Here is a 16,557-nt window from a genome sequence, read left to right as displayed (position 1 = left end):
AGCAGTCACCTTGTCCGCAAGGTGTAAGGAGGGAAACTGTTGGTTGATTAAATCAAATGGCTCCCAAATTGCTTCCATCGGCGAAAGTCCTTTCCATTGAATTAATACTTCCATGTTCTTAGTTGTGCCTTGATTCTGAGGTCTGAATCCCAAAACCACTTCTGGCTCGACAAGCAATTCCCAGTCCTCACCTAGCTGAATGGGCAGTGGTGTTGCTATATGAGTGTCTCCCAAGACCTTCCTTAACTGCGAAACATGAAAGACCGGATGGATACAAGTGGTGGCTGGCAATGCAAGGCGGTATGCCACTTTTCCGACCCTTGGCATCACCTGGAAAGGATCGTAATATCGAGGTGCCAATTTCTCATTTGAACGGGTCACAAGAGACTTGCGCCTGTAAGGTCTCGTTTTCACATAAACCCAATCCCCTGCCACATATTCAACGTCCCGTCTCTTCGTATCCGCCATTCTTTTCATTTGTTGCCGTGCCTTGTGTAGATGTACCTTTAACTCTTCTAACATTTTATCACGCTCCAGTAGGTGCTGCTCAAGTGAAGAGATAGCTGTAACACCCCGTTCAAAACGAATTAATGGTGGAGGTTCGCGCCCATAAACGATACGGAAAGGGGTGAGGTGTGCAGAGACATGGTAGGAAGTATTATAAGAGTATTCCGCCCATGGTAGGAACTGGTACCACTACTTCGGTTTAGCTGATGCAAAACATCTCAGGTATGTTTCTAGACCTCTGTTTACCACCTCGGATTGGCCATCAGATTGTGGATGGTATGCCGAACTGTACTTTAAGGTCGTCAACTTGACCACCTCTCGTGTGAATATTGCAGCAATTGCTGGGGCCGAAAAGAGGTGCTTCAAACCGATGAAATGAGCGTACTTGCTCAGGCGGTCAACCACTACTAGTATAGAATCAAACCGTTCCGATCGAGGTAGCCCTTCTGTAAAATCCATCGATACATCTTCCCAAACTTGGTTGGGAATGGGTAGTGGTTAGAGTAACTCGGCCGGAGCAAGAGTAGAATATTTGTGTTGCTGGCAAGTTGCACATTCAGCTACATACAATTGGATATCCTTCCTCATGCCTTTCCAGAAAAAAGTTTGAGCCACCCTTTTATAAGTTTTGAGAAAACCCCCATGACCTCCTACCTTGCTGTTATGCCCTTCCTGCAAAGCAATCTGCACAAAAGGAGAGTCCTTTGGAAGCACCAACCTATCATGGAATAGCAGTAAATCACGAAGTAGTGAATAACATGGGAAAACTGTCTGTCCCTTGCGCAATGAGTCAACTATAACACCCAATTCAGCATCCTCTTCCATCGCTTTCTTAAGAATCCCGAGTTCTAGGGCACTAGGGGCGCTTAATATCATTACAGTTACCGTTGCATCTATCCTGGAGAGTGCATCAGCTGCTCTATTCTCTCGACCCGCCTTGTACTCAATGTCGAAGTCAAACCCCAACAGTTTGGTCAGCCATTTTTGATATTTTTGATTTACTTCCCGTTGTTCCTGTAAAAATTTCAAGCTGCGTTGGTCAGTGCGCACCACAAACCTTGGACCTAACAAATAGTGCTTCCATTTTTGTATTGCCAGTACAATAGCTATGAGTTCCCTCTCATAAATTAACTTCCCTCGTGTCCGTGGTGGAAGAACCTGACTGAATTTCCTGTCTTGCATTAGAATTGCGCCTATTCCATACCCCGAGGCATCGGTTTCCACAATGAATGGCTTTGTAAAATTGGGCAAACCCAAAACTGGCACCGTCGTCATGGCATCCTTCAGTTTCAAGAAGGCAGTCTCTGCGTCTTCGTTCTACCCAAAATTGTCTTTCTTAAGTAGCTGCGTTAAGGGCTAGGCAATGCTCCCATATGATTTGACGAACCGACGGTAGTACCCGGTCAGTCCAAGGAATCCTCTCAACTCTTTGAGAGACTTAGGTCTGGGCCATTGTTTCATTGCTGCCACTTTCGACTCATCGGCCGAGACTCCTCTTGCCGAAATAATATGCCCCAAATATTCCAATTCTTGCTGTCTAAACAAGCATTTCTTCTTGTTGGCGTATAACTGATTGTCTACTAACACTTGTAATACAGCCCTCAAATGATCCCTGTTGCTGTGGCTGTAGACTAGTATGTCATCAAAAAACACCAAAACAAACTTTCGGAGATAGCCTCTAAAAATCTCATTCATAAGTGATTGAAAAGTTGCTGGCCCGTTTTTTAAACCGAAAGGCATGACAAGAAACTCATAATGTCCTTCATGAGTTCGGAAGGCGGTTTTCGGAACATCTTCCGGTCGTACCCTTATTTGATGGTACCCGGACTTCAAATCAATTTTTGAAAACGTTGTAGCGCCATTGAGCTTGTCTAGCAATTCATCGATCACTGGAATTGGAAACTTGTTGGCAACTGTGACTTTGTTCAAGGCCCGATAATCAACACAGAATCTCCAACTTCCGTCCTTCTTCTTCACCAACAAAATCGGGCTTGAGAAGGGGCTAATGCTTTGTTGAATAAACCTTGCTGCAATCATCTCACGAACCGATCTCTCTATCTCCTTCTTTTGGAAATGGGGATATCGATATGGCTTTATGCTGATCAGGGCCGTTCCTGGCTGAAGGTTGATGGCATGGTCATGCCTCCTTGCAGGTGGCATGCAGTTCGGCATCTCAAAGACAGACGCAAACTCCTCCAAAACGTTTGAAACCATGATTGGGGGTTGCAGGCGTTGACATTCGGTCTGGACCTCGATGTTCCCCAATTCTAGCAGCACACCTCCTCCTTGTGCCTTGAGTGCCTTCATCATTGTTTTCATAGATATAGACCCTCTACTCAAGCTAGGATCACCCTTCAGTGTGATCATCATCCCTGAAACCGTGAAAGTCAAAGTAAGGTTCTACCAATTAACCTGCATATCGCCGAGCTTACGCAGCCACTGCATACCCAAAATGACATCGGAGCTTCCCAGTTCCAAAGGCAGGAAATCCTCTTCCAAAGTTACATTCTGCAATTGCAATTTCACCATTCGACAGACCCTTCCTCGTCCCCATGACTACTCCGTACCCCATGGTACTGGACAGTGGAAGGCCCAGTTGTCTGACCACTTCCACAGCGATGAAATTATGTGAAGCCCCGCAATCAATGAGAACTATAACTTCCTTTTGCCCAATTACCCCTCTCAATTTCATTGTTTCCGGTGCCGTGAGATCCACCACAGAATTGATGGATAGCTCGATCGAGGACCCAGCCGCCGTTACATCCTCGGCGTCGCCATCGAAGAACTCGCCGGCCTCGGTAGGTTGCTCGCCGACCAGTTCACCAGCTTGGCCCATCTCCTTCTCTCTTCCACGGTCTTCCTTTTCATTTTCCCGAATCACCATCACTTGGAGTTCCCGGTTTTTACATTGATGCCCAATAGTGAATCTCTCATCACATTTGTAGTATAAACCCCTTTCCTTCTTCCTTTGCAACTTTGCATCTGTAAGCCGTTTGAAGGGGATGATGGGTTTTGACGGAGGAACCATTCGATTGGGAACAATACTTACAGGCACCGTAGATTTCTGGAATGGAACCGGATTGTGGGCTGCTCTAGGACTTGGGGTAGCTAAAGGACTTTTTAATCTTGCTGGGCTAAAGGTAAATGTGCCGTGCTGCACCATCTGATTTCTCTCTTCAACTCTTTATGCCACATCCATTATTTGTTCAAGACCCATTGGATTGAGTAGCTGGACCTCAGCCTTGATGTTTGGAGAGAGTCCATTAATGAAATTACATTCTAGTATCTCCTCCGATACATTCTGCAAAGGTGAAGCCAGCCTTTCAAATTGCCGACGGTATTCCTGGACGGTGGTTGTCTGTTGGAGAGCTAAAAATTGGGCACATAGTGACTTCTCTTGAGATGGCCGGAATCTGCGCAGCAAATACCTCTTCAATTCCTCCCAATTTTTCATGGGTTGGCGGCGCTTCGCCCTCTGGTACCACGCCAGGGCATCGCCCTCTAAGCATACTACCGCAGCTTCCCATTTCTCCTCTTCTGTCAATCGGTTAATGTTGAAATAGCGCTCCACCCGAAAAATCCACCCATTGGGATCGTACCCATAAAAAACTGGCATGTCCAGCCGCCTGACTCACGACTCGGATTCCTCCAATTGTTGAAGCTACCACCGCCATTTCCACTTCCTCCGGTACTGATTTGATCTCTCCCCAACCCCGGTGATGGTTCTGGTGCTTTTGAGGTTGCCTCTCCCTTCTCTTTCCTGTTTCTCTCCTGCACCTCCCAAGTTCGCAGCAGTACGTCGAGCTTAGCCATTAATTCCGCCGTCATGGCTTCCATTCCTGACTGTAAGGAAGCGTGGTTGTTTGCTACCTGCTGCTCTAGTGCTCCCACTCGATCGTTGAGAGTCATGATTATAGGATGGATCTGTTGCTCTAATATCAATTTGATAGGAATAGATGAAAGAACTGATGAATTTTATAACTGAAAGTAATACAGAAAATGAGAAATGCACTACACGGATGACCACTCTTTTCTCACTACATGTATTCTACCCATTTTCCCCCCAGCTCATTTATTTATAGCCCTTCCCGTAACTAACTTTAACAAAAATAGCTAACAACCCTTAACAGAATCTGTAAATAACTAAGGCCCTGCTGTCATATGGTTGATCCCCTCTAGTGCCTTCTTGCGTCTGCTATAGGTGAATTTAACTCGGGGCTTATCACTATACTTCAGTACTAGCCTGGGCTCTAGGGAACAGCTCAATACAGTTGTGCTTGGGTATGTGCCTAAAATCTGATTTAAAAAACTATGGAGTATTATGGCAAAAGAGGGGTTTACTTTGGAGGAGCTATGGGCTACCTGCCCCCCAAGTTTCATGATCTTTTTTTTGCATGGTTGGATTTTCCGAGATGGACTTCTTTTTGCCTTCTGTTCAGCTTTCACCTTTCTTCTTTTTCTTTGTTTCTTTTACTTTCCAGTTTTGCCCTACCTTGTCTTTCTGTAAAAATTTTTATTCACTTTTTGTTTTTGGATTACATCCTTGGTCAAAGATGCCTTGTGTGCAAGAAAAAGATATGAATATATTTCATTAGTGTGCCAGCACCTGAGGAAAATATCAGGGTAAAAAGCTGCATGGAATCCAATTCCCTCTATATATAACCAGTGTTAACTTTCTCAAGGCCCAAAGACCATGCACCTATATCATTGATAGTTCAAAATTGCTGATTTTACTTATCCGATTGTATAAGGACCTTTGTAAACAGTTATCTATCTTAAAATGAAGGCACGACTTACATGATTTTATTTCTATCGACGACATCATTGAGTTCAAGTGGTCACAATGGTATCAAATGTAATTTATGCTGGATGGGAAATCACGATGCCACATTTCATTTAATTTCAGATNATTTACTGAACAAACCTTGTGTTCATGTTCGTTAATTGTTTGTGAACAAACTAGCTTGTCACTAATGGCTTGGATTTGAAGTCAAAGAGTATAGATATATCAACTTTTTAAGGATAGAATTATAAATCACGATTTAATTTCTAAAATATCACTAGAAGTTGTAACCTACTGGAGATGCATAATGAATTAGGGGAAATTAACAAAATCCAGTAGTAGAAATTTTTTTTTTTTTGATATCTTTAAAATCTGTTCTTGTGGACAAAAAAACACTTGAACGAGCTTGTTCAACTTGTTCATGAAATGATTCTAGATATACAAACATGAATGAGCCTAAATGAGATGAATGCTGAGTTGGTCATGAACGGATCATTTCATTTGCATTAATAGTATCGTTCATATGGTTGTCTGTTATTGTTGAGTCTGAGGCTATATTTCATGTGGAAGCCACTGATGGATTTTTGAACTCTATAATCTGTCACCACAGAAATCAAATTTGCTTCTCATTTACCCTGTTTTTTTTTTTTTTTTTTTTTTGGTAAGTAAATAAAATTAACAAGATAATAAACAGGACCTTTTCACTAACTCAATTTACATGTATAATATTGCGTTTCTATCTCACTTTCCCAAGCACATTTTCTTTGGTTTCCTGTATATGAGCTCATGTTTCAACTCCCCCATTTTTATTTTGTTGTTATTTCTGGATGAGCTCCTCTCTGTATAATCTTTAGATGTACCATATTGCATAGTTGGTGTGCCTATACCGGGGCTGTCTCTAGGAATTTGTTGGGGTAGGGAAGGTTGTAAGTGGTCACATACGTTGCCAGGTGGCCTGTTGTGTATCTGACCCATACATGTCCATTAGGATCACCTGTCCAAATTAATGGTTTAGACCACCACATGCCACGTCACTTTTTTCTTTTGAGTTCTTAAGTCTTGAATGTTCATAATCATTTGAGTGCCCACTTTGAAATAAACTTTTGCTTAATGTCTTTAAACAGTTATCAGCTCATTACCTGAAGGAAAAGAATTCATATTTGGAATTTGCAATATCTATGTCCGAAGATGTTGGTGGGATTGATGGGAATGTGGAATCTGTGGTAGCTTCTGTTTACGTTGGTCAGTTTGCCAGATTACTTGAGCATGAGGGCACTTACGCAATGCAAGCGTGAGTTTCACTAGGCCAAATTATCTCGCTTTCCATTTATTGCGGTGTTTTCTTACCTTAAAATTTCCCAATAAAATTTTCCATTTTCTGTCATAGTATTTATTATTATTATTATTATTATTATTATTATTATTATTATTATTAATTTTTTTAAATTTTGTTTCAGCTTAACTGATGATGAATATGTCCGTTATACTCTTGCTGAAGGGAAGAGGTTCCAGGACTCTTTTGAAATTATTGCTCTCCTTAAAAGATCTTTTGAAGCATACAATAACTTAAAGGCTACAAGGATGGCTTCCTATTGTGGAGTCCAGATGGGCAGAGAATACTTTGTAATGGGCGAATTTAGTAATGCAAAGCAGGTCTTTGAAAATATTGCTAGTCTTTATCGTCAAGAGGGATGGGTTACTTTGTTGTGGGAGGTATTAGGTTATCTACGAGAGTGCTCTGTGGGAATTAGTTCAGTGAAAGACTTCATAGAGTACTCACTTGAAATGGCTGCAATGCCAATAATGACTAATAATGCTGCTCCGTCTTTTAGAGACTGTTGTCCAGCTGGGCCTCCAAGTCTTTCACAGAGAGAACAGATACACAAGAAAGCATTTGGGCTCGTCACAGGAGAATCAGGAACTGCACCGAGTGAGAACAATGGCCTCAAAGTAAATGGTGATTGTCCTCTTTATCTTGAGATTGATCTTGTCAGTCCCCTAAGAGTGGTACTTCTTGCATCAGTTGCTTTTCATGAACAAATCGTTAAGCCGGGTGCTCGAACAATGATCACAATATCTCTTCGGTCACAATTGCCACTGAATGTTGAGATAGATCAGTTGGAGGTGCAATTCAATCAATCAGAGTGTAATTTTATTATCACAAGTGATCAGAAGCCACGCTTAGCTGCAATCTCTCATGTGCATCCTGATCGTCGAGTGGAGACAGCTCCTACTCTGGAACTCCCTACAAGCAAATGGCTGCGATTGACATATGACATAAAACCTGGTATGCTGGTAACACAATTTTTTTAAATGGTTGTGTATATTAGAAAACGTAATGCTGGTTTGACATTGTGCTCTTAATGTATCACATGAAGCATAGTTACTAAACATGACCAATAAACCAGGTTAACCAGTACTGAACTGGGATGGGTTTGAAGTTAGAATTTCTTCTTGTCACTTTGTCAGTTTTCCCTGTCAACTTGGGATTTGAATAGTTGGACCCGAAACTAACTCATCCACCTGCTCTGAAGGCAGGCTGAGTCTAGTGGGTCTGATGACATGTTTGGTTAAGCTTAAAAAGTTTACTTCTAACTAAGAATTAAGTTTGAAGATGAGTGATTTTGTATTGATCATAATTGAATATAAGTTACTTAATTTGATATCAACAGTTACTTTGGAAAAAAACAACTTTTTTTACTTGAAAGTAAGAAAAGCGAGTCATCGTTACATTCTCCATGAGACATTTATGTCAGATATATATAGTCATAGGAGCTTTAACTTTCATATCTAGGTCTGAAATAGGAGAAGTATGACATGCGACTGTCTGGAACCAAAATTAGATTTGCATCTTACGAGGTCTGAATTAGTTGGTAAATATTAATATTGCTGTATTTTAGTTTTTCCATATGTGGCTTCCTGGAAGTTGTATCGTACAACTTTGGATGCAAAATGTAACTGTCTCTGCTCCCTTTAAAAGTTTGGTGTTAATTAATCAGCTTGAGTTTAAGTGATGATTTCAAACCCTTACAAGGATTACATTTGTTTTATTCTTCCAAAACAATTGATATATTGTTCATGCATTTTGAGCTGGTTACTTCTTGGTCTTCTTGCATCCTGCGGGCCTGAGTAATTGTATCCCTATCTCATCCAATAACGGATGAAACATTACTTATTCAGATTACTTTCTGTCTTCTTATGCCTGGAGTTGTGATATTTCCAACTATAATAAGTTGCTTGATTTATTTCACCTTTCATTGTCTCTTCTTTTACAGTGGACAGATGGTGTTCTGTAAACAGTGTGAAATAATATAATCTGTAGGATAGGATGATTAGATCACGAAATTAGTTCCTGATTTCTAGGGATTACTTTCTAATTTTATCAATATCTTCTTTGTTTCTTTTTTTTTTTTTTGAATAAAGAGATAAGAATTTATCCAAAATCTCCGCTTTCAGTTCATATTTATCCCTTAAATTAAGGGATTATCTGTTACTAGAAGTATCGAATTCAAGATTTGTTGTCATGCTTCTCTTTATATTCTAGCGTTTTCCATTAGTCCAATAATAAGAAGAATTGAGATTATTTCTTCTAAACTTATATGGTATCCCAACTTGGCTCTTAATCCGATTCTTAAATGGTCAAAATGACCATGACTGGGCTAGAAGAACCATAGATTTTTCTGAAGCAACCACAGAGAGTCCCACTTCAGGGAGTGCATGACGAACAGTGGAGCAGACCATTTTTCCCAGAACGGTTCATTCCAGTTAATCTCTCACAAATTAAATGGAAAAAACTACCTGGAATAGGGTCAATATATGAAGTTGGTGATTAACAGCATGGGAAAACTCGGACATTTGACTGGCAAAGTACAGAGACCAGCAAATACATATCCTAATCTATGCACAAGGGGGTCAGAAAACTCATTCATAATTGTGTGGCTTATCAACTCGATGGAGCAAACCGTAGGTAAAACCTACCTCTTTCTACCCACTGCAGAAGATGTGTAGGAGGTAGTACGAGAAACCTATTCCGATTTAGAAAACTCATCTTAAATATTTTATTTGAAAAGAAAACTATGGGGCAAACGTGTGAAGTCACTGTATACTTTGATGAGATGGTTTTATTGTGCTAGAATTTTATCAATGTTATAACGATGAGTGGGATTGTCCGATCGGTAATGCGAAGATTATGAAGATGGAAGAGAATGATAGTGTATTTGTTTTTGACGGGGCTCAATTGTGAGTTGGATGAAATCAGGGCTCGAATTCTTAAAAAAAACCTTTGTCAGCCCTTTACAGGGGTGTTAATTTGGCTCGTTGACTTCAGCCGCCCAGTGGCTCGACCTGAAAAAAGCCTGAGCCAGCCTGGCTCGAGGCTTGGGCTAAGCCCCATTTTGAGGCGTTGGCCAGAGCCCAAGCCAGCTTGTGTGGCTCGGACCTTTTTTAGCCCGTGACGAGCGGACCCTAAAAAAATGAATTGAAATAAAAAAAGGCAAAAGCTGCATGTTTTTTATTTAAAAAAAAAAACACAGGCCGAACTCGATGAGCTCGGGTTGAACCTAAATTTTTTGGCTGTGCAAATGCTCTGCTCAACTCGGGCCAAAAAAAAATTTGAACCATTTTTACTTGAGCCGAGCTCGAGCCTCAAGTTTTGGCTTGACTCGTTGACATCCTATCCCTTCATGAGGCATTTTATGAGATTAGAAAAGAAGAAACTAGGAGGAAGATTATGTTAAAAAAATCATGCCCGTGACAGAAATTGAGAACTCAGCCCCTGTTTCAAGAAGCATTGAATGCAAAGGTGAAAGCTGGAAGAGACCATGGTGTAATCACTGCATGAAGCCACAACACTCAAAGGAAACACGTTGGAAGATTTATGGAAAACCTCTAAATTGGAAGAAGAAACCAGGGAGTGGAAACCAAGCATTTCAAGCCTCGCATGAGGAGAACCCGGACAATAAGTCTTCATTCACTATGGAACAACTAGAACACTTGTACAAACTTTTCCAATCTCCACAATTCGTAGGAAATCCCTCTTGTTCTTTAGCTCAGAAACACAACTTTATTATTGCTTTCATTTGTGTCAATTCTAGTCAAACCAACTCTCGGATTATAGACTCCGGAGCAATTAATCATATGACAGGTTCCTCTAATCTTTTCTCAACTTACAATTCTTGTGCAAGGACCAAAAGTAGATAAATAAATAAAGATTGCCAATAGTTGTCTCAACAATAGTTGGGATAGGACCCAGTGTTTTATCTCCTTCCTTAACTCTGCATAATGTCCTTCATCGGCCTAAATTGTTTTATAATTTTTGACAATCAAAAAGTTAGCTAATGGTCTCAAGTGTTGAGCTCATTTCTATCCCTCTCTGTGTAAGTTTCAGGAACAGGTCTTGGGGATGACGATTGATAGTGCTAGAAAAAAAAGTGATGGTCTTTATTTCTTCGAAGATGGAATTCGGGCATCCAAACTTTCATTATTTAAAACGCTTGGTTCCTGGATTGTTTAAAATTAAAAGTCCGTCTTCATTTCTGAGTGAGATTTGGGAATTAGCCAAACGCCACAGTTCATTTTTCCCTTTAAAACCATACCAATCATCAAAACCATTTCCATTAATCCAAGCAATGTATGGGGACAATCTAGGGTTTCAACTATTTCCGGTAAAAATGGTTTGTTAGCTTCATTGATAATCCCAGGAGGGTAAGTTGAGTATATTTGCTAAAAGTCCGAAGTAGAAGAGGTTTTCAATAAATTTTACCCCATGGGGGAAACCTAGTTTCAAGAAAAATAATAAATTTTAGGAGTGACAATGATAGAATATTTTAACAAAATCTCAGGTAATTTTTTTATAAAAGGTATGGTGCATCAAAGTTCTTGCGATTACACGCCTCTAAATACAAAGGGATACAAATGTTGCGGTCTCATTTCCAAAAAATTATGTTACATTTTTTGAGTTTAAACCATTTTTTGAAAATATCTTCAGGGATAGGCACATATTGAAGATTCAGGATCCTGAGATGTCTTTAAACTAGAAAACACCACATCAACTTTTGATGAACCTATTTTATCATAAATACAACTAGTATTTTAACTAATGTAAACCCATGTCCAGATTCTATACAGCCATTCCATAATCTTGATAGAACCAGCAATGGAAAACATCGAGTACCAAAGTGCTTGTTTAATCATAAAGGAAATAAATTTGAAGCAATGAGACCAATGCCCTTAGTAGCGTCAAGACTCCAAACCCATAGCTGATCAAAGCACCACTGAATCTCCTGGTAACTTTCATACCAAAGCTATCTAAGCTAATTTTCCTAATTCCAAGTCTGTTCAATCTGAGTCTAGCTTTGTAGAACTTAGGGTGTGTTTGATTACATTTATTTTCCATGGAAAATATTAGTTTTCCACCTAAATTTCTACTTGGAGTGTTTGATTGCTATTTTTTTCCATGGAAAACATTTTCCAACTTTTGAAAATATGCCTAATTTTCCTTATTTTTAAGGAAAATATTTTCCTTGAGTAGAGGTGGTTTTTATTTTTCACAAAAGATGGAAAACATTTTCTTTTCTAGATAATATTTTCCATGTCAATCAAACACACTCTTAATGTCCCCATTGCTAACCGAAAGGGTGTTAGAACTTGTGCCAAAACACCCCAATGGCAAATTTTATTTCTTACAGAAAGTTTTCACCTACCTTCTCTGTTTTACTTCACGATTCTCTCATAGGATGCTCTTGAAGGAGGCTATTCATGAAGAGATGAAAGCCTTCAGAAAAATAAAACATGGGAGGTAATGCATCTGCTAAGAGAGAAGTAAACAGTTGGATGCAAATGCGTATTCACTACCAAATACAAGTAAGATGGATCACTTGAGCAATAAAAGCTAGAAAGAAGTTTACATGGATCTTCCACAGGCTTTGATAAGGAGTTTGGACCGAAAGTATGCAAATTGAAAAAATCTCTATACAGATTAAAACAGTCGTCGAGCTTGGTTCAAGAGGTTCACTCAATTAGTAAAAATCAAGGATACATTCAAGGACAAATTGATTGCACCGTGTTCACTAAGCACTAAACAAATGAGAAGATGGAGATTCTCATAGTACAAAGTGGACGATATTGTTATGACTGGGGATGACACAGCTTATATGGAGCCATTGAAAAGGTATATTGCATCTGAGTTTAAATTGAAGACTTGGGATCATTAGGATATTTTCTTGGTATGGAGGTAGCTCGATCAAAGAAAGGAATTGCAATTTCAGGAAGGAAATCTGTCACTGACCTACTCAACGAAACGGGAACAAGTGGTCGTCATCCTATCGAGACTCCAATTGATCCAAATCAGAAGCTTAAGATGACAAAGGTGATCAAGGGGATCCATCAAGGTGCAAAAACTAGTTGGAAAGCTAATTTACTTATCACACACATGACCTAATGCTGCATTTGTAGGGAGCCTTGCAAGTCAGTTCATGCATTCTTCTCCTGAAGAGCACCTTAAAGCCGTGTATTGAATTCTATGTTTTTTGAAGAACTTGTTAAGGAAAGGCTTATTCTTCAAGAAGAATGAACAACGCAGCATCGAGGCATATACAAACGTAGATTTGGCAGGCTCAGTCACTTATAGAAAAATCTGCATGTTATTGTACTTTTGTGTGAGGGAACTCAGTGACTTGAAGAAGAAAGAAATAAAGTCTGGTTGCTCAAAATAGTGCAGAAGCATAATACAGATCAATGGCTCATGGACTTTGCAAGATGATGTGGCTGAAAAGAGTTTTGGAATAACTAAAGAGACCCTTGACCATGCCTATGAAGTTGTTCGCAACAACAAGGCAGCCATTAGCATTGCACACAATCTAGTTCAACACGACACAACATTTTGAGATCGATAGGCACTCTATAAAGGAGAAGCTTGAAGCTAGAGCTATGTGTATGCCATCTGTTCCAAAATCACAACAGATAGCTGAAATTCTTACGAAGGGACCCGTTCAAACCTAACTACGACTTTCTCATCAGCAAGCTGGGCTTGATAGACATGTGCACCAACTTGAGGGGGAGTGTTGGATAGTCAGGATAATTAGATAACGAAATTAGTTCCTGATTTCTAGGTATTAGTTTCTAGTTTTATTATTATCTTGTCTTCTGTATTTTAAAAAAATATATAAGGAAGAACGTATCGATCTTCATTATTATTCAGTTCATATTTATCCCTTAAATTAAGGGATTATTTGCTACTAGAATTATTATTCAGTTCATATTTATCCCTTAAGGGATTATCTGTTACTAGAATAATGTTATTCAATGACAGATTTGTTGTAATGTTTCTCCATATATTCTAGCATTTTCCATTAGTTAAATAATAAGAGTTGAGATGATTTCTTCTAAACTTATACAATCATTAATGATGCAGATCAAAGTGGAAAGCTGGAATGTATATATGTAATTGCAAGAATTGGACCCAACTTTACCATATGTTGCAGAGCTGAAAGTCCTGCCTCGATGAATGATTTACCATTGTGGAATTTTGAAGACATGACTGAAACTATTCCTACTAAGGATCCAGGTCTAGCATTTTCTGGTCAGAAGGCCATACAGGTTGAAGAATCGGAACCACAAGTGGATCTAAAACTGGATTCATCTGGCCCTGCATTAGTTGGAGAGAGCTTTATTTTACCCGTGACGGTTGCCTCTAAAGGCCATGCAATCCACTCTGGTGAGTTAAAGATTAATCTGGTAGATACAAAAGGTGGTGGTTTGCTTAGTCCAAGAGAAGTTGAGCCATTCTTGGCCGACAATTTACACGTTGAACTTGTTGGTATATCTGGGCAAGAACGTGCGGATCATTCTGAAGTTAATATTGATAACATTCAGAAAATCCAGCCATCTTTTGGACTGATTTCTGTCCCGTTTCTAAATGTGGGGGACTCCTGGTCCTGCAAACTGAAAATTAAATGGAATCGTCCCAAACCCATCATGGTTTATGTCTCGTTAGGTTACCATCACAGCAGCGAACCTAGTTCTCAGAAAGTTCATGTACACAAAAGCTTGCAGATCGAAGGTAAGACTGCTGTTACTATTAGCCATCATTATATGCTTCCATTTCGACAGGATTCTCTTTTGCTGTCAAACATCAAAGCAAAACACGATTCTGACCATACACCATCACTGGCTTTCAATGAAACAAGTATTCTTATAATTAGTGCAAAGAATTGTTCAGAAGTGCCACTGCGGTTGTTGTCAATGTCTTTTGATTTGGAGGATGATGATTCATTAATCATACAGCCTAAGGAGGAGAAATTTAGAGAACCCATTCTTCATGTGCCCGGAGAAGACTTTAAAAAGGTTTTTGCTGTCATTCCGACGGGAAATTGTTCAACACTAAAGACCGGGGCAGTTAGTCTGGAATGGCAGAGGGATTCTGGGTTAGGAGAAGGTTTTTATTCTTGCTCTGCTTCTTCTCAAGTTACAAAACACAGGCTTCCTGATGTCAATGTTGAGCTACCTCCATTGGTTGTCAGGTTAAAATGTCCCCCTCATGCCATTGTAGGGCGTCCATTCACATATTCTGTTACCATTCAAAATCAAACCGAGTTGCTCCAGGAAATCAAGTATTCGTTGGCCGATTCACAAAGTTTTGTGTCGTCTGGGCCTCACAATGACACGACTTTTGTCCTACCAAAATCAGAGCACGTTATCAGCTACATGCTTGTCCCTTTGGGCTTAGGTTCTCAACAGCTTCCTAAAGTTACCTTGACTTCAGTGAGATACAAAGCTGGTTTTCAGCCCTCAACTACATCATCTACTGTCTTCATCTTCCCCTCAGAACCTCCTTTTCAGGTCACTGACATTGGAGAAACAAGATTTGAGTCCGTTACCCAGTAGTGTTTTTGGTAAGAAAATTGTGTTATGGTATAGTACATCTTATCTTCTGACAAGCAAGAAATATTACTGATTGATCGGCTCGATCTACCGTTTGAAAGTACAGTGAACACAATGTTGACTGTGAATCAGAATTCTATTCTGCCATGCTTTTCAATCACAGCCTCTACGTGGAGAGAGAGCGTTGAAATTCTGACACTCGGGCATAATTGTTGTATACATGCCAAAGCGGAAACTGTTGGAAACTGAAGATATGCGAGTGAAATTTTTTTGTAAGAAAATCTGTTTTGGATAAATTATGAAGTCGAAGTTCTTTCATATTCTTGGTTGGGAAGCCAAATAATGCATATCTGTATATGCAATGTGATGATTTAAAAGACCAAGCAGCATGGGTATCCTCTTCTTAATTCTCTTCATTGGGAAATTCTGCCAGTTTTGTTCTCTCGGAACTCCTCTTCTTATTCTGGATTCAGAATGCTAAATGTTTGGTAAATTTTATTTTTTTAGATTGTAAGAAATGTGAGGATAAAAAAGTGGATAAGAACAGTTGATCCTACTGAATGTATGCATAAATATGATAGTTGAAAAAGAACTGCCGTGAACAAAAGAATAACCATGTTTTACTATAATGTTTGGTGTATAGTGTTTTTGACAACATTGTTGATAACATTTCACGTGCCTTGTTGTCATTGGACGATTTAAAAAACAATCTCTCTTTTCATCCGATACTTTTTTGTCACCTGCTAACATTGTTAACAATGTTGTGAGAAATACAAATGACAATTCCCTATTTTTTTTTAATTTAGAAACTTCCCTATTTTTAACTCTTTTTATTCAACTTTTCAATTTTTATTTCTTCCGTTTCATTTTTCGATAACTTTAGAATTCAATCACATATTTCATTCTCATCTTCGCATTCAAGTCTTCTAACATAAGTCTTTTATTTATATTACATGATAAAACCTTTGAAAAGATTAAAACAATTTGGGAATTAATTGCTAAGATTTTTTTAGGGCCTAAAAATTTATGTTTATAGATGGAAAACATTTGAATAATCTTTTAATGGATCTTCTCACGTCTTTCACAAACTCATGCTGCGTGTAGTAGCCTATATTGACACAACTCTAATAGCTTTGACTTCGTGGAGCATTTTGTTATTTATGAAAGTAATAATGCAACCAATCCAAGGCGTCTTTATATAGAATATTTAAATAATTAACTAGTCTAGTGGAAGTTTGAATAGTCTTTGATAAAGTCAATATTATTGGGGAAAAAAACAGTTTTTTGCAAGTCACTAGATTATTTAGTTTGGGATTGCAATATAAATGAAGGCAAATTTTTGTAAATAGCAAAAATATTTACCAAAATTGTCTTGAACTCGAAAAGCT

At 39.1% G+C, this 16,557-nt stretch overlaps 1 protein-coding gene across 1 annotated transcript; it reads left to right on the top strand.

Moving 5' to 3' along the window:
- Window positions 1-6,390: 6,390 nt before the first annotated feature.
- Window positions 6,391-15,838, top strand: LOC111379299 (trafficking protein particle complex subunit 11). The gene is made up of 3 exons (XM_023002659.1): window positions 6,391-6,581; window positions 6,748-7,577; window positions 13,701-15,838. Exons 1-3 carry the CDS (start codon window positions 6,469-6,471, stop codon window positions 15,170-15,172), a joined length of 2,415 nt encoding a protein of 804 aa, XP_022858427.1. The 5' UTR covers window positions 6,391-6,468; the 3' UTR covers window positions 15,173-15,838.
- The last annotated feature ends 719 nt before the right edge of the window (window positions 15,839-16,557 follow it).

This window comes from Olea europaea, unplaced genomic scaffold (genome assembly GCF_002742605.1).
Source record: "Olea europaea var. sylvestris unplaced genomic scaffold, O_europaea_v1 scaffold1967, whole genome shotgun sequence".
Classification (NCBI taxonomy): domain Eukaryota; kingdom Viridiplantae; phylum Streptophyta; class Magnoliopsida; order Lamiales; family Oleaceae; genus Olea; species Olea europaea.
Note: the sequence above shows the minus strand (reverse complement) of the source record. Positions and strands in the feature narration are given on the sequence as shown.